Source organism: Centropristis striata, chromosome 16 (assembly GCF_030273125.1).
Source record: "Centropristis striata isolate RG_2023a ecotype Rhode Island chromosome 16, C.striata_1.0, whole genome shotgun sequence".
In the NCBI taxonomy this organism is placed as follows: Eukaryota; Metazoa; Chordata; class Actinopteri; order Perciformes; family Serranidae; genus Centropristis; species Centropristis striata.
In genome coordinates this window covers 26,294,186-26,321,092 of record NC_081532.1, presented here as the reverse complement: position 1 = coordinate 26,321,092, position 26,907 = coordinate 26,294,186, and the positions used below count along the sequence as shown (strand labels likewise).

Below are 26,907 nucleotides of genomic sequence, written 5' to 3'. Positions count from 1 at the left end.
GCATGCATGCAGTGTGCAGTGTATGGGGTATGAAAATGGGAGGTTATTATAACTTATATATACAATAGATGCGCTGCACTTCGCCGGAATAAGCAGTAGGTATACCACTTTAGGTGAAAAGACCATTGAAGCCTCAACATGATGTCACAGTTGAATCATGTTTGCATAAAATGATTTAAAGGAGTCTGCTGAGCGGAACGTTATTTTTATGATCACTAATCATAAATTTTATGGCCAAGTTACGTGACATGTTACCTTCCTGTACTCTTCATAACGTTATACTGTCGATGTTGTATTGATCAGAAATAATAATATAGGCCTACTGTATAAAAATTCAAACCTGTAACAGAAGTTTATTCATGGCTGTTCTTTTATAAGCTGCCACACACGCCATAATAATAACAAAAAAATGTTTAAATAATTTAATTGATGTTCAATCGTATTTTAGGAAAAACGGTTGCATTATATAAATACTTATGCTTATTATAAACAGCATTACTAACAGTTACAAGCGCAACAACAACCTATCAACAATAGATAAAAAATATATATGGCATGTCTGAAAAAGTGTAGGAAGAAGATAAGATAAGGCTTTATTTATCTCGCAGTGGGGAAATTCAGTCAGCACAGCAGCTTAAGATGCAAATGTTACAAACAAGACATTATATATACATAAAATACGTACATGGCTGCTATTGAACGTAATTGTTCATATCTTGCACAGAGGGTTTTTTTCCTGAGAGTATTTTGTATTTCACAGATATTGCATTAGTGAAAATAGATTGTTGCATGGGACAATAAATAAAAAGCATGTCATGAAATATACACTTATACAGTGCTACCCATTTTCTGTACGTTAAATAATGAGTTTAATGTTAAGCATGGACATTATCTTAAAACGACAGTTCATCCCCAAAATCATATCGTATCTTCTTATATGTAGTACCATTTATTATTATTATTATTATTATTATTATTATTATTATTATTAATAATAATAATAATAATAATAATAATAATAATAATTAATACTATTATTATTGTTATTAATAATAATAATAATAATAATAATAATAATAATAATAATAATAATAAAGTATTGTTATTATTATTGTTATTATTGTTATTGTGATTATTATTATTATTATTATTATTATTATTATTGTTGTTGTTGTTGTTGTTGTTGTTATAATTATATACATATCTCAAAAACGTTAAAAAAATATGTTTGTACTTTCAGTTCAAACATCCATTCGTTATTTAATCCATATATATAATACATATTGCATGTCTAAAAAGGTGTAGGAAGAAGTATACACTTATGTGGCGCTACTCCTTTTCTGTATAATAAAGTTAATGTTTAGCTTGATAATTATCTTAAAGGGACAGTTCACCTCAAAATCAACAGTAGTTCATTTTTCCTCTCAAAAACATTGTGTGTGTCTTTTTTAACTAATTTATGTTTGTACTTTGGGTTCTACGTCTAAACTATTCCATTTAGACAGGTACAATAGAAATATTTAGTTTTATAAATATCATAATACCAGCAAACGTAACATCGCAATTCTACCAGTCACCGACTCTCCTATTATGTTTTCGGGTGGGTGATGCAGGTGAAGTTCAACTGACATATTTAAATATTCCGACAGCACTTGAAGGCGGCGTCAGACTGCACTGCATACGCGCCGTGGCGGAGAGCGAAGATGGCGGAGAATAATGTAGAACCGGAGCACGAATGGAGCGACCGGGCCCTGGATACGGCCGAGGACACTCTGGTTGCAATGGAAACCCTGCTGGCCACACTGAGAGCCTTTGAAGACGTGCTCAGGCAACAAGAAATATCCACAGCGTCTTCCACGGAGTACTGCGACAACTTCTGTCAGGTAATGTGTACATGCAACATGGAAGCAGCCGTTAGCTTGACGTTAGCTCTCTCAGGCTTGTTTTTCTTCGTCTGCAAGCTAAGTGGCTCATCTGCGACGGATGCAGCTGGCCCGCTAGCCACTGATCAAGTTTAGGGCTAGTCAGGGAGCTATTGCACAATGTCTATTTTACTCATATACCCGTTTGCATATAATGCCACGTTAAAACTATTCAACGTAATGTCACTGGGCTAATGATAATGCGCATTGGCAGATGAGTGATATGTTGCTGGTTCAAGTTGTCACAGGAGGCTGATTGACTGGTCTAGGTTCGTTTTGTTTCAAAGCGTACTGTCAATACAGGAAACCCAACATGTTTGTACACACATGACATAGCCTCAGATTGCACATCACGCATGATTGCATGTTTGCGGGGCGGGGCGGCATCACGGTATGTTTATCCAGATCTTAGGTTTAGGTTTATTTTATTTGCACAGTTAGATTTACATAAAATGACAAAGATAACATATAGTGTAAAGTGCAGGGAGAGGCAGAAAACACAGATGGGCTTATTTAACCCTGTTGGGTCTGAGCCTATTTGCCCTTTATATACCACATAATATTTACTATACCCGTTGTTTGGTATTTGGAATTTTCTCAGCATAACTTCAACATGATCTGACTGTTATTTTTTCCACTTTAACCCACTTTATTAACATATTGAGCTCATAAATACATTTTAAAAATCGTGAAATCTGAAATAAAATTATACTATTTATGACAATAAAAACCACAAACATGCTCAATGAACTGTTTCCGACCTGAAAATGTAATCATAGGTTGCAAATATGAACATATAAAGGTAAAATTCAAATATAATAAAACTATACACAAAAAATGACCATAAAAACAAGTTTATTGATAGAAACAGTGTTAGATAATTAGACCCCTTTTTACCATTTTTACAAAATGCCACGCCTGCCTCGTCCCATAATACTTTTACACTTGAATAAATATTTTTGTACTATCAAATTAAAACGATCATGTCTTTGGTTTTATATGCAAACAAAAACTCGAAAAAGTTTCAAGTCTGTAATTTGGAGTGAAGTTGACAGCAGCACTCCATGTGACTTGTTTTTTGTTATCTGATCACACCAGAGTGATCATAGACCTCAGAGGATTAAAGCGTCCACCTAAAATTTCATAGTTATAAGAAAGTAATAAACTGATAATAGAAAAAACATATGTATAACATCAACAATATATAATGACAATAACAAAAACAATAAAAAACAAAAATGAACATGTTATAAAAGTGTATTTGTGTGTGAATTAGATGTTTCTTTTGAAACATTTTAAAGAGATGGAGTCCTTTGCCAGATTGGAAAAGGTATTCCATAATTAAGTCCCTAAATTTAACAATAAATTGACCTCTGCATGTAAGAAATCTTGGAGGAAGAAGATCTAAAGACTGACACGTTGGATAAAAATGAACCTGAGAATTACATGTAATATAAAGCCATCTAGTTGCGGCAAAACGCCAATATTGTGCTTTTCAGAAGTTGTACCTATTCAAATTTTCATTCTCACGGTTTTGATTATTGTGTCAAAACACATCTTTTATGTTTGAATGGACTGCGGAATTGCCATGTTGTGCTTTTTCCTCTTATTAACAATAGAGGTGCATTCCTATTTAAATCACCCACATTCATAATATCATAGAATATAGCACGATATTATATTGGGTAAAAGGAAATGCTACCACTTTCATTTTCACTGCCCCAAGACCATGGTGTTTTCCGATAAAACTTGGTTACCAGCCAAAGCTGATTGAAGAGAGGAGTAATTTATTAGTCAGCTCACTCACAGTGTGTTTTTGTGTTCTGATGATGCCTGCTGGAAAAGGATACGCTCACGTTTTTTTTTTTAAGTTTCAGAGATTGATTTCTATCAAGTATGTTTTTCAAAGTTACCAATACTTTTTCCATAACAGGTGTTTGACATCATAGAATAGAATAGAAATACTTGTTTGTTTGTTTGTTTTTTTGTTTTGATTTAGATCCCCATTAGCTTTTGCAAAGCAGCAGCTATTCTTCCTGGGGTCTATCCTCATATTTCAGTGTGATAAATACAATGTAGAAATACACAGAATGATAACAGACATGACATACATTATATGAATACGTAACATGAAACAAAAAGAACACACAGACAATACGTAATTACATTTCACATAAAACATGGTTGACATCACAAAACAAATACAAGCTGCATCAATTAAAGTTGATATTAAGATAATGACTTTTAAGTTGTTTTTTAAAGCTATATAGATTTAATTGAGTAATATGATAAGGGAGTGAGTTCCACTTAATTGATCCTTGGGGGGGCGGGGAATTGCTTTTTGTTACAGTTGCTGTTGTATAAGATTAGAAAGAAGCGCTAGAACACTGGATTTACAACATTAAAAACACAAATGCCAGTCTAAAGTAAGTAGTAAAGATATGTACAAATAGAAATATACACATAGAGTCATTTAAAGTAAAATAGAGATATCTACAATAGAATAACATAGAAATATGGAAATATAGACGTATGTATCTATGTTACAACAGTGTAATAAATTTAATTATTGAAATACTGCACATGATTCATATCTCTCACATCTCTTCTAATGCTAATTAGATACTCCATCCATAATATAGAAAGTATAGAGATTTTTAAAGTTGAGGGATATCAACACGATAAGAATTTTGAATTAAAAAATCTGTAACTTTGGAAGATACCACAAGGTGACTGGATTTTGTCCCCAGTATCTTTTATTGTATTCCTGTTAAAAAAATAAATATCTTTACAGCCATTATAGGGAAGAGGAGAAACGTAACAAAAAACTTTTAATGTGCATAACTCACTGTTTGGTAACTTACAACTTCAATAAATGTGAACCTTCAGGCTTAGAAATTAACATTTCTGTCCTCATGCCAGTGTGGACATCTTGTGCACCAGCCACTCGATAGATAAGCATTGTTTATTTTGGCTGCTGAGTGAAGCAAATCTAGCAGCCACATGCATATATTTTAGCAGCAGGTGGCTGGTGGCTGGTGCAAATGACCAACCCTGGAATCTACCCCCTTTAATTTTCATTCTGTGTTTTAGGGTTGTTACGATACTAAGATTTTCAACTCGATACCGATACTCAGGGAAATATTCGATACTCGATACCATTTTCAAAGACCCCAAAATTTAACAGAAATATTTTTATTAACAAGAAAAATGCAACATGTAAAAACGAACAGACATATTTTCGTTGTTGGTCAAACACAGACGGTAGAGTCGGCTGTGTGTGTTGCTGTTTGGTTGCAGGTCGACTTTTCTCTGCATCATTCTGGGACTTCAAGAGAGAAAAAAACACTTTTCAGTCACCAACATTTATGTAAACTTATTAACTCTATGCTTATGTATACTGACACTGTGTCAATTAACGTAATATGGGCATACTACGTGCCTGATTAATTATTTACGTTCTTTATAATCATTAATATGACGTCAGCCTTTAATTGCTAGCTGCGGCTAATGGCTAATAATAACACGGCCAACATTAATGCGAGCCACCGACCACGATAACATCAGTAATGGGTAAATTCGATACTTTTGTTAATGAGTATCGTATCCGGATACAACGTTTAAGTATCAATACTTTTTTCAGTATCGATACTTTTGACAACCCTACTGTGTTTACATGCAATGATTTCTTTTTGGTTGATATCAAAACAAGAAGTTTGTATTTATTTTCTGTTGGAGTCGGAAGTAGTCTGGATGTAATTAGTACACTGATATGGGTCTCCAGGGTTGAGACCTTATTCTGGGCTCCCTTTGAGAAGGCATCGTATATTTAGACTGAAGGGAGTTAATTTAGTGCTTCTCTGTAGACACGAGCAGAAACCAGCAAGGGTTATGCTGTCTGGCAAATGGGACTCCTGGGATGTTGGTAGTGATGATGAGTTAGTGTGTGTGTAGCAGCCAGCTACACAGATGTTGACTCCTCTGTGTCTGGGGACAGTTGACAGTTAACACAATATTTACCGGAAGCATCATTTGTTCTCTGTTAAAGGCAAAGAGGGAGATTCTCGTGAAGCCAGTCTAAGCTATGTCTGTGAAGATTATAAGGACATACTTTATTAAACTAATTATATTTCACTTTTATATGAGTGAACAATATAGTCATAATGAGGCACAATTCATTGTTTTGTGTTAAAATAATATTTTCTGTATTTTTAAACATTTTTCATTCACAAATTCATTACTGTAATGCATCCAGATAAATGTCATGGTTTCCCCACACTTGTATACTATAAATATTTAATAAACTTTATAAAAATACATACATTTGTTTAAAAATGTATAATTTAACAGAATATAATCAAACATAATGGTTTTTAACCTGGTTTTAACCTAATGTATAAAGAACAAAATCTGAATGAAAATTGATGAGAAAAAATGGTTAAATGTTACGGCAATGATAGAATCATTAGCATTAAAATGTGTGTATATTAAATAAATACAATTTAAAATTTAAAAAATAAAATAAAATAAAATACTTGTTGGTGGTACCAGCTAGACTTGAGCATATTTAAGTGCTTGCCAAAGGAAAAAAAAAGAAAAAAAAAAAACTTTCGTTGTTTTTTTTTAGTTAAAAATGTGTTACTGTCATGAATTTTGCTCAGTGTCTCTAAAAATGTCAGAAAATACCTTAATTTAAAAAAAAATACATTATAAATTCATACTAAACAGTGACATTAGATTGTATATGTTTATAAAGGGTCAAAGAAAATATGTATTCAATGCTCTTGGATTTTTGCTATGAGCTGTACAGTGTTCATGAGAATCACCCAAGAGTCAATATGAGGGCAGAACAATTATCAATATTGTGTTATTTCCTGTCTTTTTTTTTTTTTTAATTTTCAGAGAAATGCATTTTTATATTTATAGGCTCACTATTTCAGGTTGTCATATGCAGCATAGTCAAGTCCCATCAGGCCCAATCAGCGTCTCACACCTGACACCTGACACACTGTCACCTGGGATCAGCCAGGTTTAGACTGGTACCTCCCCCAGGTGGAAACCCCCTTCATCTCCAGACAAATGTCTCTATTATCTCATCTCATCTGATTACTGTTTTTGAAAGTGTTTTATTTATTTTCCTCCACTTTTTTTCTTTATTGGTGACGCTTTGTGTTTGTTTGTGTGTGTGTGTGTCTCTGTAGGCACTGATGCACTATGCTGGGAGCAGGAACTCCATGGAGCATGGTCTGCCTCTTCTGGAGGTCTACTGTCTGTCAATAAACTGTTTTGCTGCGGCCCGATCCCACCTCACTGCAGAGTCCGACAGAGTGGCCCTCGTTTTGAAGAGACTAGCTTTGTGAGTATTGAAAATAAGTCCAATGAAAAAAATCTTTATAAGCAGCAAGTAAATCTTGTACACCAAAATGGTTTTATTGGGTTTTCAAACATTTACAAAGCATACTGTATGTTATATAGCAGTGATTCCCAACAGGGGGGGCCCGACCCCCCAAGGGGGGCGCCAAAGATCCACGGGGGGTCGCAAAGCCCTTTTGATTTTAAGGGATGTAATAAATCCAATGTGTTAACTATAGATGAGTCAGCATTTAATTCATTAGTTGGACAAAAACAACTAAATAAGAGCTACATTAAACGTTTATTCGTTTATTAAATAGAAAAATCACTATAGAAAAGTTAAAAAATAAAGGCTATATCGCGAGAATAAGGACATGTGTAACATCCCTCCTGCAGTATACACAGGTAACCTCACCTCGCGGTAACCCCACCTCGTGGTAACCTCACCTAGCGGTAATCCCACCAAGCGGTAACCTCACCTAACAACAGAAACGCAGAGCTAATGGAAAAATGGCGAAGCGTCAGGGAGACGAAAATGCTGAATATCTCAAAAAGAAAAAGAGAGGGTACCATGAAAGTCACATTGAGTTCAGCTTCATAGAAGCAATGGACAATGGGGGGGGGGGGCAACATCTGCATCCTACACACTCCACCCCCTGGAAAACTGGCCAAAAAAAGAAAGCAAAAGAAGATATAAATAGAATATAATACTAAACAAACACATGAAGTAAAAAAACAAGCTTACATGGTAAAATAAATGAATAGAAATAAAGATTGTACAAAGGTATGGTTAGTTACAGGCATTTTGTTATATTTCTAAATATATTACTGTAGATGTTATTCTAGTAGTCCAGGAATGGTTGCTAAAGGTTCAATTCCATAGAATAAAACATATTTTGCATAAATTGAGGAAGTAACAGTGTGAGCCTGGACTTGAGAGAAATTTAGATGAGTAATGCCAAAAACTGTCAGACTTGGCTCTGTGTTTCAGACTTTTTAACACATGCATAAGAGTGTTTCAAAGAGCTTCGGCCAAGATTGTCCACAGTGAGTATATCTTATGTGCAAACTTAGCAGTTTGTGTTTTGTGGCACTTTCATTGTTCATTATATTGATTTAAGGTTAAAAGGTCCAGTCTTCAAATGCTTATTAAGTATTTAATAGCCTGGCAACACAAGCCTGCAGTTATTAGTTTGCCTAATGTAGTCTTAATTGAGGCGTATGCTTTCGATGTTTCATTCAGGCTGTGCAGCAGATGATTGACAGTTCTTAACTCTGACTCACTATGTGCCTTTCATCTAGCTGACAGGATGAACGGACAGTTTCTGTAGCTGGGTTGTCAATTTCCTGGACGGCAGTTCTGGAAATCTCAGGTTTCTCCTAAACTATCAAGGTTCAAATTCAGGGTTATAGAGGAGTCTACTTACAAATAGGGGTGGGTGATATGGGCAAAAAAAAAAGCTGTTGAAACTCTTCTTGCTTACCAGGACATCTATGGATGGACACAATGTTTCAAAACAACAGCTCTTGTTTATTTTCTTTAAACTTATGCATTCAAGAGACTCCCAGTTAAACTTCAATGTAGAGACATGAAATGGTTAAACATCAGTTTGTTTTCCTCTTTAGATATTATTAGGGCTGGGTGATATATCGATATAAAAGATATATTGATATATTTTTAAATGTGATATGGAATTAGACCATATCTCATATATCGATATAGTTCAAATTTGCACTGTGATCCTTGCTCAAGGCAAGCTGCGGCTTTTATTTAAGTTATTTTTTTTATTTAAATGTGCGCGTTATGGAGCTTTGATTTTAAAAAAACAAACAAAAAAAAAAAACAATGCATAATTATTTATGTTCACTTAAATAAACCGGTTCAATAAAACTACTTGTGACATGTCATATTTGACTTTGACTTTGACTGAACATTTGCTCTCACTTTGCGATAAAAATATCGGGATATATATCATATATTACTATTCAGCCTAAATATAAAGGGATATGACTTTTGGTCCATATATACTTGATAATGTAAAATTGCATATTGTCAAAACAACGTTAAAAATATTATCGTAGACGATATATATCGCCCACTTCTACTTACAATCATGTGACACATTTCAAAATATGAAACTCAAGAATGCTTTCACTAAATATAATTGTGTTGGTTAATAGAACAACCAGCTCATATTGAATGCAATGAGGAAGTTAAATAATCAGTATACTGTATGTAAATATGCCAGTACAGGCTAGACTCTTCTCCTCTGTAGTTCCACGGTGGTGGAACGAGTTACCAAACTCCATCCGACCTGAGAGTCCCTCTCTATCTGTAACAAGAGACTAAACACCTTCACATATATTAGACATGGGTGATGGGAAATTGATATGGGAGAGAAGAGAAAGCAAAAGAGAAAAAAACATCTTCTATGCTCTATTTGCTCTGTCCTATTGGACTCAACATAACCCAATGACTCTTTCTCGTGTTGTTTTCTGACTAGATCTTTGCTTGTGTTGTACTCTCAGATGTACATCGTTTTGGATGAAAGCGTCTGCTAAATATTGTGACATCGTATTTACCACAACTGTAAGGTGCTTGAAAATGGCTAAAAGGTTGCTTCTGTTCCTCTACTTAAAGGACACAAGCACACAATGACTGGCAGCGATGGGTCGTTACTTTGGGTTTGACATAGGGTTGTCATGATACTAAAATTTTCAACTCGATACCGATACTCAGGAAAATATTCGATACTCGATACCATTTTCGATACCACCAGGATAAAAACAAAGACCCCAAAATTTAACAGAAATATTTTTATTCACAAGAAAAATGCAACATGTAAAAATTAACAGAACCACAGGTTAAATATTTATAATAAAAAACAGTTGTGCAAAAAGAAACTGCAACTTTGATAACAAGCTTCAGGTCTGAGGTAGTGCAAAAAATAAATAAATACAATAAACAGTAACAATTAGAACAATATTTTGAGGTTGTATGCTGTGCACAATATTAGGAAAGCTTGATTAAAAAGAGGTAGAGTCGGCTGTGTGTGTTGCTGTTTGGTTGCAGGTCGACTTTTCTCTGCTTCATTCTGGGACTTCAAGAGAGAAAATAACACTTTTCAGTCACCAACATTTATATAAACTTATTAACTCTATGCTTATGTATACTGACACTGTGCCAATTAACGTAATATGGGCATACTACGTGCCTGATTTATTTATTTATTTACGTTGTTTATAATCATTAACATGACGTCAGCCTTTAATTGCTAGCTGTGGCTAATGGCTAATAATAAAACGTTCAACATTAATGCGAGCCACCGGGGGGGGGGGGGGGTGGTGGTTGTGTGTGTGTGTGTGTGTGTGTGTGATTGCTTAAAGGTTTGAATTTAAGTTTTTAGAGAGAGAAGGACGCAGCGTCGGCAGCTCGGCGTTGGGAGGGGGACGGGGGGTATCGATACTTTTTAAAATGAGTATCGTATCCGGATACAACGTTTTAGTATCGATACTTTTTTGAGTATCGATACTTTTGACAACCCTAGTTTCACATGATTCTTGTTGTACTTCAAGAAGCAATAAACCTTTGAAACCCAAGTACTTTCAGAGCCTTTTTATCTTTTGTCCCATTTTACTCACTGTGGACTTGTTTTCACTCTGATATATACATTCAGAACCTCTACAAGCACAATCATGGCTGGAAAAAGAGGGAACTCAAAAATGTCTTTTGTAAAGTATAACACTCTTAGAATGACATAAATCATCATAAAGAAAACCTAGTGGTAATAACTGGGGCTCCATATGCTATATATATTGGACTATTTACAGTTTTACAACCTCTCTTGTCTGTGCTCTGTGTAAACAGCCTGCAGTTCATTAAAAGATTCACTGATTTTCTGTCATGTGACTGATGGTCTCAGCCGTGTCATTCATGGCTTCTCAGTTGCACCGAGAAACGCAGAATTGAATGTTTTTTTTACAAGGTCTGGTTAGTGCAACGGCTTTATTTTTGGATTAATTTTTAACCAGACCTGTAGATGAAAGTGATTCTGATGCAATAACATTTCATTAAGATTAGATTTGGTTACCTTGCATGACAGAAGCATTTGTCACACATGTTTCGTTCAAGGACTTAAGGGAAATTTGAAAATGTTTCTGTCTATGACAAATGGTGCAATTTCAGTGATTTCTTTTTGAAAATATATTAAATTATTAAAGAAAACCTGCCTTCAAACCCCGTCCGTGCGGTGTGGGTTTCAGAGTGCAGATGACCGCCTGTCTGAAGGAATTTACTGACATGACTTAAATTAGGTCAGCTAGAGATTCATAATGTCCTTTGGTTAATTGCTCAGTCCACACACAACGGCTCCAATCACACTCTTTCTTGCGTGAATAGGGCTTGTTTCTGTGTTTTCAGCTAAATACAAAGTCTTACATGAAGGATCTTTTAATAGTTACCTTATCATGGTTAAATTTAACTACTGGCAGATGTGGAAAGTATATATTCTACAACCTCAAAAACATGTCACAGCTTTCATTTAATTTTCAAACAAGCCTTTCTGACATGTTTAATGCATGAATATGTAAGGCTGAATAATAATACAGAGCTGGAAAATACTTTTATCAGAAATTTAAGTAGCATCACAGACTGTAGTTGAGATTTTTAAGCCCGGACTTCATACCTGTGTTTTAAATTTTTTTCTTATTCCATTTTTTGGGTAAGAATACAACTGTCCAGAGTGATCATAATTAAAAAAATGTATTGTAATTCTGTTTCTATGTCTTGCAGGAGCTGTTTTGAACTGTTGCTGTCAGTGCCTGAAAATGAAATCCCATATGAAGCCTGGGTTCAATTCCACCACTCTGTTCAGGTAGAGGACCTTATCTCAAACATTGTTTGCTGGTTGGTTGTAGTCTTTAAGTCTTAGAGGTAATAAAGTAGCGTAAAGAAGAATGCGGTTCTGTTTTGTCATGTCCTCTGAAGGCGTTATCAGCAGCCTTCTGATAATGAGTTTAGTCTGAGAAAAAAAAAAGTTTTGTTCCTATTTCCCCCTCGTTGTGTCTAAACCACCAGTTTTTATGACCTCTTGCTTGTTATCTATAGACTGTCTATATTTAAATAAATGCTTGCTGAAAAAACCCAGTCATTTACTGTAAAGAGTCAGAGGAACTCATTACCACACAGTCTATCGGTCTAATTAATGTAGGTTTACAGAAGTACTGCTTATTTTCTTTGCTGTTCGATTGTGCCCAGCTTAGTCTGTGTAACAAATGCAGCACAGAGCATTATATTTGCCTGGATTAATCACAAGAATGACATTGTTTGAAGTGCTTTCAAATAAGAAAATGTTACACTTGTCAGCGGAGTTGACAACAAAGAAAACATCATTTAAAAACTGAGCAGCTTGAGCTGAGCTGTGATGAGGTTTAATTTCCAAATCTGGACAGCGGTTTTCAAAAGACTGTTTTGCGTTGTTTAGAGTGAATGCATACGGCTGACATATTAACCCTCTGAAACCCAGGCAGTTTCAGGGTGTTTTTTCTCTCACATTTTACTCACTGTGGCCTTTGTTTCACTGCAAGATCGAAGTCCTCCACCTCAATAGAAACTGCACAATCACGTCCAAGTATGGTGAACTCACAATTGTTTTTTTTGCAGTTTGACCCAGTTATTATGCTATAAATCACAAAAAGGAAAGCACACGTTAAATTTATCTTACAAAATTCTGAAAAAAATAGTAATCTTTTTTTTTTTTTTTTCCCAAGTGCCTGTAAGTGTCAATATTGGACAAAAATGGGGTATCCACATGCCATACATATTGAAGTCTTGTCTTGACCTCCCTGCTCTGCTCTGTGTTAACGAGGGATGCACGATATTATCGGCATGTTATCGGTATCGGCAGATATTGGCTTGAAAATAACTATCGGACATCAGCCAACACGCCGATATCCGCTGATATAATAAAGTGATTAAATAATGGGGTGCACATCACCTCCCTGTTGCACCTTGTTTGTAGCTCATAGAATTGTGCAGTGTAGTCTGAGTCCACCTATTTATTTATGTTCTGATTAGGGACTGAAGCTGCTTATATTTTTTGTACTTTTTGTGATTTTGTTTGCACGGTGCTGATTGAGTCGTCACATATTGGGCTCCTGTTTAAAGCTTACGTTTGAATTTAAGCAGCAGACTGTAAGGTACATTTAGTTTTATTCAATTTGGGTTTAATTGCTGTACAGTTGCACTTTTCACATGTTCCCAGTGAACACAGGTTATGTTTACTTATTATGTCAATTGGGAAATTGGCCAGATTTGCCCTGATTGTGGGAATTAGTTGTGCGGGAAAAAAATATCGGTATCTGTAATCGTCTAAATGAGTTTCTAAAAAATCGGCATATCGGCAAGTGCAAACTGTATATTTGGAAAAAGTTGTTGTTTTGATGTACCATCGTCATTTAAGCATTGGGATATTTTTTGTGACAAGAGTGTTTGTCACACATGATTTATTCAAAGACCTAAAGGAATTTGAAAACCAGACAATATTTTAGCTTTTTACAGATTGAAAAATGAAAAATGTTGTAATTTTGGAGATTTATCTTTGAAAGAAAGCACGCCCTTCAACCAGCTGGTTGTGGGTTTCAGAGCGTTAAGGTACATTATAAAGTAAGGTGAACTAATGGTCTTTTAAGTAGTTAATTTGTCAAATTCATGATGTGATGGCAATATTACATGATAGGAGTGGGAGAGCACCACTGTATGTATTTCTTTTATTTAATTATATTTGGACATTTTCTGTGTGTCTGTTGCAGATTGCCCATGATACCTTGTTACAGTATGGAAGCACAGACCTCCAAGCTTTACTCCAGATCACAGGAGAGGGAGGAGCGTGGAGCAACCCTGTCCTTTCATCGCTCCTCACCGGCCAGCCCACCAACACAGAAGAAGGTTAGAGTCTAGTTAACTTCACAGAGGTTATATCATTTGGACATGACCACGCATGGCTTTACCTTTAGTGCTTATTGTCACTTTGGATGTGTCATGATTTGCTTATCTTTGCATTCTGTCAATAGTTGATGCGTACATCAGCTTGGAGGGCGAGGGCTTCATGGAGATGCGGGTGAAGCACCTGGAGAAGATGGGAGAAGTGGCCAAGGCAGTGGTGCTGGCCAAAGCTTGCACTGAATGCAGCTTCATCTCCAACCAAGCTACCTTTCGTCAGACTTATGTCTCCCTGCTCTGTCACCTGCTGCCCAATGAAGAGGCCATCATGGAGGTACTACAACACTCTGTGAACAGGAGAACTTGCACAAGACTGTCAGTAATGGCATGATGCTCTTTTAGTTCCCTTTTGTCCACCACCAAGTAGACTAGAGATGCTACACTGTAATTCATAGTGTCAAGTGCATTTTTAGTAGGGGTATACCGATCGATTGGCCGGCCGATCAATCGGCACCGATTTCCTTAATTTTGCAAGATCGGCGATCGGCCGATTCTTTTACGTCAAACCGATCTTATCTAGCGATCTTATCTACGTCTGCAAAGGTCTGAAAGTGTGTCTGCACATATGCGTACTTCTACTACTATAACAAAACCAAAAACTCACGACACTTTATTTATGGTTGCAGTTCTTTTGTTAGTTTGTCCTGTAAATTGTTGCTATTTATTTTAAGTTCAATATTTTATCAACTACCTCAGACATTGTGATTTCCTTGATTTGTTAAAGAAAAATACTGCTGTGTTATTGTTTTTCAATAAAATAAGATTCAAACATTGAAGGTGTATGCTGTGTTATAAAAAAATCAGTGATCGGCCAGAAAATTGCAATCGGTGCACCCCTAATTTTTACACCTGCCCAAACCTACCAATGTGTGGGATTTTCTTAAAGTAGAACTTTTTCGCACATGGACTTGTACACTGCACTCGTATGAATCAGTTGATGGGTTTGTAAATTACGAGTGTTTCCCACTTGGTTCAGTTTCTTTGCTTTTTGGTCACGTATCTGGAACGGCAACAAGACAGTAATTAATAGAAGATGGTCCTGTGTTATCGACTAGTGCATATGTCTGTAAGAGAAACGGTGGAGTTGGCTAATGCTCAGAACTGTGGTAGTTATCTGGGCAATCTACCACGTAAAACTATGCCAGTATACTATACTGCTTTAGTAAAGAAAACTCTGATTAATTTTTGGCTAAGTGCTACAGATTTCAAGCTCTGCGGCATCCCGGAATGCAAAGCAGACCAGGCTGCAGGACTGGATTGACATTGGATCACTTTCCCACCATAAAATGCTCCAGGGTTTGTTTTGGACTTGATGGAGACCACCTCTGCTCAAGGTTCATAGTGTGCTTGTTTGGTCTGCAGCTGAGTACATTACTGTGTTCATATTGAACCAGAGACTTACTTACTGAACTAAAAGTTCTGTGTGGAGACGTCCCAAAACACACGACGGTCACTGAGATAATGGTGATGGTCGTGGCTTCTACTCCACTGATCTCCAACCAGAAGTACTTGTTCTTCCACAGTTGCATGAAATAACAATTTGATTAAGAAAATATCCACATGTTAGGTTTACTGTAGAACCTGCTTCATGTTGCAATGAAAAGTGCATTTAAAAAAAACTACTTGGCTAGTGAATAGTTGGCTAACCAGTTAACAGTTCGTCAAGAGTAACACATATAGACATATGGTCAATATGGTCAAATCAATAATAGCCGCCAAAAAAGGCATTTTCTTTTCTTCAAAAGTTCAGTTGCGGTCTGAATACTTGTTCTTCTAGCCCAGAGTATCTTGTTGCAAATTAGAAAATGAAAGACATATTCACTATATTAGCCATTCTGGATGCATAATTACCTCCAATGTCTCTGTTTGATAATTATACATAACATTTTCTTATTGTATTATCCAAATATTAACTTTATTTACATAAAAAGGAATGGGCCACAAAATGTACCAAAAAACCCTGAATACCATGATATAGAGTGATAGTAATTTTAGTTCATATCCCCCAGCCCTAACATATGGTTTTGGCAGGATGTGTTGACTGTGGTCTCCCAGAGCTCCAGATGAAGCACCGATTGTCTGCAGTCAGTCACACACAGGAAGAGCAACTCTCTTTCTCCTGCTAATATCCAAATTGATATTATAAAAATGCTGACGTATTTGCAAGTCAAACCTTTTTTGTAATGAATTCATAAAGGTGTCTATTTATAAAGTTTATCTGCACCATCTCCAAAAATAGAGCCCCAAATTCACATGCAAATTGAGCTTTCTGTTATTCAGTTTGAAGACTCAGAAAAGCTTCAGCAGTTTGAAAAGGTTTTTGATTTGTGGAACAGAATAGTTACATGTCTGTAATGACTTTCCACCTTTGCTTTTCTGATCATAAGGACAGGGAGATTTTCTTGCAGGTGGCTTGGGCAGTGATGCGTACATTTCCATTTTAAATATTTTGAACTGCAGATACCTGTGTAGCAGCATCACTGACATGTTTCCTCATTGTTTGGTTCTGCCTCTGTAATGCAGCCTGTCCCCAGTTCCCTGCCATTCTTGTATGTTGGCAGTTGAAGACTTGTATGTCTAGTTTAACATCGTCATGCTTTCAGAGCAGCTGAAGTGTCACACACCCCACTGTAGGACAATACTGTGTTCTCACCTCTTAGGGACAACTGAAAGCATCTGGAGATTATGTAAAAGGATTTGTTATTCCACTACATGAAGGTGAAATCCATTTGTTCACTTCAGCTTGCATGCAGTTATTGCACTGATGTTTGCGATGGACATCTCTACTGGTACAGATGTTTAGCTAGATCTGTATCACTGCTAACAACTTGTGTGTGCTGATTGTGCAGCCCGCCCCACACAGAGGGAACCCCGAGGATCTTTTTGTTTAATAACCTTGCTCGCTCACCTCTGCCTTGCTCACACATCTTGTTTGTTTTTGTTAGGCCTTGGGGTGGGAGTGATAGTTCAGGGAGTCAAGGTGATGAATGCAGAACTAAGTTGGGCTGAGGATATCTCGTGCATGCTGCAGGTTCAAATCCTCAGCCTTTTGCTGTTATGTGCAAGTGTTAAAAATAAGTTCTTTACACGATGCATATAATGGACAAATATATTTAATCTAATGAACAGGTAAAAACCGTCTTAAATGTTTCATTTGTGTGTCCATACGTATCGATTTTAATGCTTCAATACATTGTTTTATTTTGTGCTGGCTCTGCTGAGCTCGGCTAGTGGAACCCAAAAATCCCAGTTGATCTTCTGATTGTCCAGAGCCACATCGGGATCATTTTGGGACTCGGCATGCACAAAATATAAGACCCTGGTTTTTATATGAATACTGTCCTTGCTATGTTATTAAGCTGTTGCCATCTGTACACATTACCCCGACAGTGGCACATCCAATTACTAGATATGTTAAATCTTTTTGATTCGTGTTCTATAAATCTACACACATTATATCAGAAGTCCTCGGGTCGTGTTTTTTTAGATTCTTTATCTTTCAGTTTTTTCATGTAGAGACTTGACCACAGAGCGTGATGTATGATAAAGCTTCCTGGCTGTAATCAAACTGGGACATGAGTTGCGTAATATGTTTCATAAAATGTTGTTCCATTGGTGTGTCATGGGTCTGCGTTGATGATACTTTTATTAATCACCGCTTTTTTTTTTTTGCCATGACTTGAAATAGGATAGATTGACTGACTATCTGGATGCAATGATTCTCTCTCCCAGTACTGATCTGATATCAGTGCTCAGTTTTTCCCAAATTTAAAATCAGTATACCTCAGTGTGTGGAACTAAGTGGAATCATGTTAATGTAAGGTGTAATCGGGCCGGAGATCGCTGTGGAACGAAAGACTATACGTAAAATATTACAGCCGTAACATTTCATTTCCAAATTTCAACTAAATGAATGCCTGTAGGGCGTGTTGTCTGTCATGATGTTTTCCAAGCAGTCAGCATTGTGTTTCCTCCGTGAAACAGATATCCAGACTGGACTGTAAGGACGTGCTGGAGATCACATGTAACCTGGAGACCGAGGGGGAGGAGAACACCGCCTTCATCTTGTGCACAACTTTCCTGACACAGCAGCTTCAGCAGCAAAACCTTTACTGCTCCTGGTGAGTTGTGCTTGTTATGACAGCATTAGTGCATGACAGACTGTATTTATGACTACAGTGAAATAGAAATTGAAAATTGAAGATTCATTTTTGTTACCGATTGTGGTCGTCAGAGTCGGTCAAGTGAAAATATGTTTTTAACCCTTTGATGCACAACATGGGTCTAAAGTGACCCGACCGAGGTTTTAATTTTCTATATTTTTGCAATAAATTAATTTCATCATTCAGTATTCCAGGTTTTCCTCAATCAACTTGTTTTTGATCATCATACATCCTAATTTTTTTTTGTTTTTCATTTCTTACTTTTTGAATAAAAACCCTTTTTGTATCACTATGCTTCTAATGCACAACATGGGTCAAAAAATTTCATTATGGGGGTATTGTGTGTATATTTTTAAGGAAAAATGAATTTAATACATTTTGGAATAAGGCTGAAACATAAAAAAATTGGAAAAAGTGAAGCGCTGTGAAAACCTTCCAGATACACTGTATGTGTGTGACAAAATGATACATAAACATGTTAAATATATTAAATATATGAGTGTGGAAAGTAACTATTTGAAACAAATTACTATTATTATAGTATGAGGTAATTTAATTTTAAATCAAATTTGGATGAATGAGTCATTTTTGACCCATGTTGTGCATTAGAAGTGTTGTGATGCTGTGCATCAAAGGGTTAAAGAAACAAAATGAAAATAACTATTTTCTTGTCTTTTTTTTTTAATCTGAAGGGAGTTGGTTCTGTTATGGAGTAAGCTTCAGAGGAGGATCGACCCCTCGTTGATGTCTCTTCTAGAACGATGCCTTCAGCTCGGTGCCATTGCTAAAACGGTCCACCATCTGCTTTGTCTGGTCCGTGTCATTCAGACAGAGGTGAGTCCAACAGCCAAACTGTACATCTTCATGCTGGATTTCTGCAATTGTTATATCAGGCTCCTTTTTCAACCAGTTAGTTCTTGGTACTAAGGAGCCACGATAATTAAAGCTAGAAAAGCTTTCTTAGCAATGGTTTTGTTAGTGTGTTTCAACCACAGCTGAAGAACCAGAAAAATTAGTCCAATAAGTCTGATCGTAAAAGGTCAACAAGAGAAAAAAAAAAGTCATAGTCACCAGAAATGATTCAAAATGAGAAAAAAAGTCGAAATCACGACAAAAAGTCACAAGAAATTGTCAAAATGAAAAGAAAAAACTCGAAGTCACGAGAAAAAAGTCAGTCACGAGAAAATCATGAGTCAAATAATGAGAAAAAAGTCGTCAAAATAATGAGAAAAAAGTTGAAGTCACATGAAAAAAGTCAAAATGACAAAAAGTTGAAATCACGAAAAAAAGTAAAAAAAAAAAAAAAAAAAAAAAAGAGAGAGAGAAGATCGTCAAAATAATGGAAAAAAAGTTGAAGTCACGAGGAAAAGTCAAAATGAAGACTAAAAACAGATGGAATGGTAGACTACGTTAGGATTAGACCAAAAAAATAGCAAAAACACAATCAAAACTACAGCAGTTTTTAAAACCTATCTACTGGCAGGCAGGTGGATTTTAAGAGGGTAAATATATTATATTTGTACAGTTGAATAGACAACGAGACAAATAATTACATTCTGCTCTATTTATGTTTTAGACAACATCCCAACTTAGAAAAAAAATGATACTATGCTTATTTGAAGAGAATAATTGTGATATTCTATCATTCTGTTTTCAGACGGAGGAGATGGGGGTTCCTGCCTCAGTAGAACTCTGTGTCAAAGCACTTCAACTTCCAAAGCAGGAGGACTCAGAAGCCAGGATCTCTGTCTGTAAGACAGTGTCCTGCCTTCTTCCAGGGGACCTGGAAGTGTTGCGTGCCTGCCTGCTCACAGAGTTCCTGCTGGGCCCCAGCCAGGAGGCCTTTAGGTCCCTTGAGGAGCTTTACTTGCGCCCAGACCAAAAGTATGACCAGGAAAACGAGGTTATTCCAAACTCGCTACGCTGCGAGTTGCTACTAGCTCAGAAAGCATTATGGCCTTTTGACCCTGAATTCTGGGACTGGAAAACTCTTAAGTATCACTGTGTCTCTCTTCTGGGGTTGATGCCGGAGTCAGAGGGGGAAGAGGAGGAGGAGGAGGCGGTGGACAAACAAGAGAACACTAAACAACAGGAGCGACAGGAAATCACCGTGAAAGTAGAATCTGAGCACCAAATGAGTATAAATGGAAGTCTCAATGATCCTGAGCAGCATGATAAAAACTCTTCTAACGTACCAGAAGTCAAAGAAGAATCCGAGACAAAGAAACAAAAGTTCTGCTGTAAGATTTGTAAGAGGCTGGTCAATGACACCCAAATCATTCCCCACTCCAAAAGACATGGAGCAGAGAACAGCCACCCCTGCCCTTTGTGCTTGGAAAAGTTTAAGAGTAGGAAAGAACTGGTTCCTCACCTGAAAGAACACCTGCAGAGCGAAACGCATCTCAACACAAACAACGTAAAGACGGAGGACGGGGAGAAAGAGCCAGAGGAGGACGACGACATTGAACCCGGCGAGATCACCGTCGACCCTTCCTTAATGCTGTATTACGAATCCACACACGACCCAGATGTGCTGCACCACATCGTGCAGCAAGCCAAAACTGTCAAGGAGAAGAACGTGGACGACGACGAGCATGTAACATTCGAATACATCGACCAACACTTCAGTGTGCAGAACCGGGACGAGTACCCGTGTCCAGGAACCGGGTGCACTCGGGTTTTTAAACATTCCAAGTACTTATATGTCCACTTAAAGTCGGAGCACAAGGGTGACGACAATGTGAAACATTTTCATCAGATGAGAGACAAGCGGGAGAAGTGTGTTTTCTGCAGGCGCCACTTTGTCTCCGCACACCATCACCGCAAACACAGAAGAGTTCACTACGGTGATCGGCCTTACATGTGCGTGGTTATCGGCTGTGGCGCTCAGTTCACCACGTCCAATGAACTCGTCACGCACAAACAGACCCACGGCTATCACCTGAACTACCAGTGTGAGCTCAAAGGCTGTTACGTCACGTACTCCGACTTGGGGCAAATTTATCACCACGAAGCACAGCATTTCAGAGACGCAGCGTTTACCTGCTCAAGTGCTGAATGTAGTAAATATTATTTATCCAAAAAAGAATTCATACAGCATTTATCCACACACAACATCACCTTCTCTGAAGAAGACTTTGAGGCTCAAAGGAGAGCAAAGCGGAAACTTCTTAAGAGGGCTACTGAAGGGGCGGTCCTCCCTGGTAAGCCAGCTGATTCAGAAGAAACTGTAAATGGAGATATCTTAAACTCTTCCACAGTAAGTTGTGCCTCCTCTTTGCCAGAATCTGACAGCAAGGAGCCCAAAGCAACAATGACTTTGGTAGCCGTGTGCTTTGACGGAAGTAAGTTCACCTGTGGCTTTGAGAAGTGTGGCATGACTTTCTCCAGAGCCAGAGATGTCCAGAGGCATCTGAAATGTGCCCACCCAGAACACCTTAAACTGGAGAACAAAGCACACAAACACGACAAAGACCGTAGCTCAAAGTCCAAAGGGATAAAGACAGAGCCTGGGCCAGACGGGGAGGTAAAGGGAAACGATGACCTCTCCAACCCATTTCAACCACTCGAAGCTGGCAAAGAAAGAAAAGAAGCCACTCATCCTAAAAACAACGAATCTCCTCGAAGCTCTTCAAGCCTTCGAGTAAAAAATGATGCTCTGAGTGAAATACTTATTGGGCTAAGTAAACTGGACTTGAATTCTTCATCGCCTCACAGTGTGCCAAACGAGCCCCCTCAGTCCAACCAAGAGTCTAATGCATCTCAAATATCTCTTCATGAGGCGATTATGGCGAAGCCTCCTGTTGTGATGCTTCAGAAGAGACCAGAGGAAAACTGTAAAACTGAACCATTATCATCAGCAGATGAAGAAAGTGCTATTGAATCATTAGCTAATGCAAAGCCATACGTCTGTGAGGTGAAAAGTTGTGGCTTTAGGACTGCTCAGAGTTACAGCTTGCTGCGACACTATAACACCAAACATGGCCGAACTGTTGAACAAGCCAAAAGGTTGACCTCTCTGAAAACAACATCTTTTAAGCCTTACACGTGCCAGCTTTGCTCCAAGAGTCACAGAGAAAAACATGTGTTGAAGGCCCACTATGTCCAGGTGCACCACCTGAGTCAGACTTTGGTGGACAAAATAAGCTGCGGATCAAAACGGTTTGAGGGAAACGACGACACTTCAAAGCACACGACTCAGCACTTGATAAACCAAGGTCTAAAAGCGAGGAAGAAAGAGATCCCAAAGTTGAAAAGCCAACAGGAGAAAAAGAACTCAACTGTGGTAAGCGAAAATGGACAAAACTTTGACAATCATTCTCCATCTGAAGAGGAAGGAGAGGATGAAGCAGAGGGCAGGGAGGAAGACAACGAGGAGAAGGGAGAAAGTGAGGGGAAGACCACACAACAGGTCAGATCTACCAGACGTTTAGTAGCCAAAGGTAATCTCTGCTATATCTTGGATAAATTCAGTAAGCCCTTTCATTGTGTAGCAAAAAATTGTGATGCCGCTTTTTCCACCCAGGGAGGCCTCGTACGCCACCTTCAGTTGGTACATCATTACAACCGCTCTCAGCTCTTGCTGGAAAAAGATATCGATGCACTTCATAGTCCAGAAGTCCGAAAAGAGCCCACCAAGAAAAGGCCTCTCCCGAACTCGGATGAGCCGCAGCCACAATACAAGTGTCAGTTCGCCAACTGCCACGCTTCCTACCACCTGAAGAGCAGCTTAGTGCGGCACACTCGTGACGCCCACTCACAACCACCAGAGCTAAAAAGATGCAAGTTTGAAGGCTGTACAAGAGTGTTCAGCCACGTGGAAGCACTTAAAAAACACACACTTTATAGCCACTGTGAGTACTACGACTCACTGGTGGTACGTCTGCAGAGCACTCACAAAAAGTCGATTACTGGATGCCAAAAGAAGCTCATCGTCGCGCCGCAGAGTCCTCAGAAGGAAGAAGCTGCAACAACCACGGACGCACAGGACGAGGGGTCGAGCCCCGAGCCTGGGGTTACCGGCCAGCCGGAGGAAAAAGCTCAGGAGGTTGTCGTGGAGAAGAAAGTGCAAAGAAAAAGAGACAGAAGGAATTGTTTCAGCCGTTTCATCTTCAGATCTTATGAAGAAGCACTGCAGATGTGCCAAGACCGCTGTCTGCGCGTGGCCTACCCGTGCATGGTGCAGGACTGTGATTCTGTCGTCACGTACATGATGAGCTTGCATCGCCACTACCGCAGGGTTCACCACATGCGTCAGATAGATCTTCTCAAGAACGAAAGTAAGCTGGTTTTAAACGCTGAGCAGCTGGAGGAGGTGATCCAGAGGAAGTCGGCCACGCCAACAGTTTCAGGAGCATGCTCCCCCAACGGGGTCCGAAAAATGGAGTATCAGGCCGAGCCGGAAAACACAGGAGGACCGCCTGCACCCATGAGCTTACACTCCATCAAGACAGAAACACAGGAGGAGGATAAACATGATCCACTGGTGTTCCCAGAGGAGGAAGAGGAGCAGCCGTCGCCACCCGTCGAGAGAAACGGCGTCCTGGTCGGTGCAGACGAGGTGCTTTACGGTGAGCCGAGCACCGGCGGGCACACGGAAGACTCGCCTGCAGCGACGCAGAACAGTCAGAAACAGGAGGAGAGACTGAGCTTGGATCAAATCAAACCTCTCCTTCGTCCCCTCACCGTCGACCTCTCACCGCCATGCTCGCTGCGCATCACTGCCGACGAAGGCTTCCAAGACGTGTCGGGCATCAAGGACGCTGGTAAAATGTTGAACGGGTCAGCCGCTCCGCCCACCCCCCCGGTCCGCCAGCCACTAAAACGGAAAAACGAACTGTCTGAACCGCCTTCAAACTTGAACGAGACTCCGCCCCGTAGCCCTTCTCCACGCCCTTTTGACATCAACGCCTATAAGCCAATGGGGTTCGAGTCGTCCTTTCTGAGGTTCATACAAGAGACGACCCCGAAAGACAAAAATGCAGCACAGGTGAAGCGGCGAGACGCCTTCAGACACAGTTGTTCGGTTAAGGAGAACAACCAGCTGGGAATCTCGCACGCCCGCGGCAAACGCACTTATTCCCCACTGCTGAAGCCCAATGCTATGACTGGAGACTTTACATCAGTCCAAAACTTGAAGTCCATCTTGGACAAAGCCCTGGCTGGGTGTGGGGACCTGGCCATTAAGCAGCTTCAGTACCTCAGACCCGTAGTGGTCCTGGGGAGACCAGTGTGCACCACCGCCCTGCCTGACCTCTTCCCATCAGACACCACCAACAGCAAACTGCTTCTGGGAAGTTAGTTTATCAAAGCACCTTTTTAACATAGCTAAGGCAAATTACTTTGTATTTTCACAAGCTGTAACAGTATTTTTCTTTCACCCCAAATATTAGTATTGTTTTTTTCCTTTTTGTTTCTTTATTTCGAAGTTGCCAAACTGATGAATTGTAGAAATGAAAATAGCATTAAGATAAAAAACAAGCTTGAACAGTGCACATCAGAGTCATGTGGATTGTTTTTTTAGACATCTGTTATGAAAGCATTCAGATTAACACCTATTAAGTTAACTCACGGTCATGAGTGTATATACTGTAGTTCTCCGAGATAAATGTACAGATTTTCAGATCGTTAGGAATGGTCAGTAGCGTATTGCAAGGCCTTCTCAGTTGTGTGAAAATGTGACTGAAAAAAAACAACAGCATTTCCTCACTGCAAAGCTCTTGAGGAATATGTTTGGTTATTTTTCACCTCAGTTTATAATAAATCAATGTTGGGGTGCAGTGGACAGATGTGGCAGACATGTATGTAACACTTTCTAAAAAATAAATGTGGAAACAACTATAAAGCTCTTTACTTTCTGAATTGTGTAAGTGACTTCTTTTTCATATACAAAGTCACAGAGAAATGGCAGCTGTTTTTAAATTGAAAATACACCTACTTCAGTAGAATAAATGTGTTATATCTACGTAATTCCACTGCCTAGACTATAATATTTATTTATGGTACACAATGAGGTACTTATTTTTAATTTTAAAAAATGGAATTGATGAAGTATATAAAAAAAGTTTTGTTTTGTTTTGTGTCATTATCAAGTAATGATCATTACTATTAGTATTGCTGATTTGTACAGATGACTTATAAAATTAGTCATGAACAAGTTTAAATGCAATCTCAGGTTGCAGGGTGTTAATTAAATCCTAAAAGTAGCCATGTCACCCCTGGGGATATGTTTAATTTTGTAGACATGACTAGTCAAGTTTATTTTTAGAGCATATCTGAAATCAGCAAATGTGGGCCGAAGTGCTTCACAAAGAGATTAAATAAAACATCAATGATCAAATAAAAATGTCTATAAGTAAATAAAGAAAGCAAAGAATATTTTGATAAACAGCATTGCTCGAACAAAAGTAAATGCAAACAAAACCAGAGTGTGGTCAGGCAACTAAAAGAATATGAACTGAGTGAGGTTGATTTAGGTTTTTCAAAACCTTTATCTTATCTGATATTATGTATTCTGCCCTACAAAGTCTAACTGTAGTAACTACAAAGGGGTAAAACTGAGAAAAACTGCTTTAAAGTTTTTTAATGTTTTTTAACTTGCCAGCCAAATGGGTTATAGGTAGGTAAGTTATATGACACTTATTTCTACATGTATTCATGATGTAATATTTATGGTAAAAAATCATGACGATTTATTTGACCTTTGACCCCAAAAGCGTAATTTTAAATTAAAAAAGTTTTTAAAAAAAGACTGCATTGCTGTAATAGGTTCTAATATTGCAATAACAGTATGCAAAACAGAGTGCAGTAACTACAATGTTGTTGTCTTCTTTCAGCTGTTATATTTTGTTTTCAGTGAATAAACATTTTCAGATTGATTTTGTTATCAGTGTATTTAAAAGTGTTCAACAACTCTATTCAAAGATTTGTGTATTTTAGACTTAATATTATAAAGAATTGTATTTTAGTCTTAATATCATTTTATCTCACTTTTTTACTTCATCACTATCAAGATAATAATTTCCCTTTCAAATTAACTGATATTTTTTTATTTTTTTTATGTTTAAATTAGTATATATATCCAAAGCAGACTGGTAAGTACAATTACCATTGGTTTTGCGTTGGATTTTGTGGTTTTTATATAATTATTTCTCTGAAATAAAGCAAAACTGAAATCTAAAACTTTGTCACAAGATAAAACAGACATCAAGGAGTTCATTTTTTAGTTATAACTCTATTTTGACCAAAAATATAGTTACTGCAGTTAGACTTTGTAGGGCAGAATACATGGTGCACATTCTCTAATACCACACATGAAACGTAAAGCTGTGCATTATCACACCATAGGAATATTGTGAATCCGGGACAGTTGGGAAGAACCAGCGCCTATTGTTTTACTCTGTGGGCCTTCAAACATCTTCCTCTGGCCATGACTGTGGTGTGATTTGATACTGAAACAATGAGATAAGTA

The 26,907-nt window shown here is 38.0% G+C and overlaps 1 protein-coding gene across 1 annotated transcript; it reads left to right on the top strand.

Annotated features, from left to right (window-relative positions):
- Positions 1 to 6: 6 nt before the first annotated feature.
- Positions 7 to 25,950, top strand: rlf (RLF zinc finger). The gene is made up of 9 exons (XM_059352623.1): positions 7 to 27; positions 1,650 to 1,883; positions 7,124 to 7,278; positions 12,067 to 12,148; positions 14,085 to 14,220; positions 14,346 to 14,548; positions 18,259 to 18,395; positions 19,130 to 19,271; positions 20,095 to 25,950. The coding sequence occupies exons 1-9, from the start codon at positions 7 to 9 to the stop codon at positions 24,736 to 24,738; spliced, it is 5,754 nt and encodes a 1,917-aa protein (XP_059208606.1). The 3' UTR covers positions 24,739 to 25,950.
- Positions 25,951 to 26,907: the final 957 nt, after the last annotated feature.

Coding starts and splice junctions, on each gene's coding strand:
- rlf (XM_059352623.1), top strand. CDS start 7: ATGCAGTGTGCAGTGTATGGG. Junction 1,884..7,123: donor ACTGCGACAACTTCTGTCAG/GTAATGTGTACA, acceptor GTGTCTCTGTAG/GCACTGATGCACTATGCTGG. Junction 19,272..20,094: donor TCCGTGTCATTCAGACAGAG/GTGAGTCCAACA, acceptor TTCTGTTTTCAG/ACGGAGGAGATGGGGGTTCC.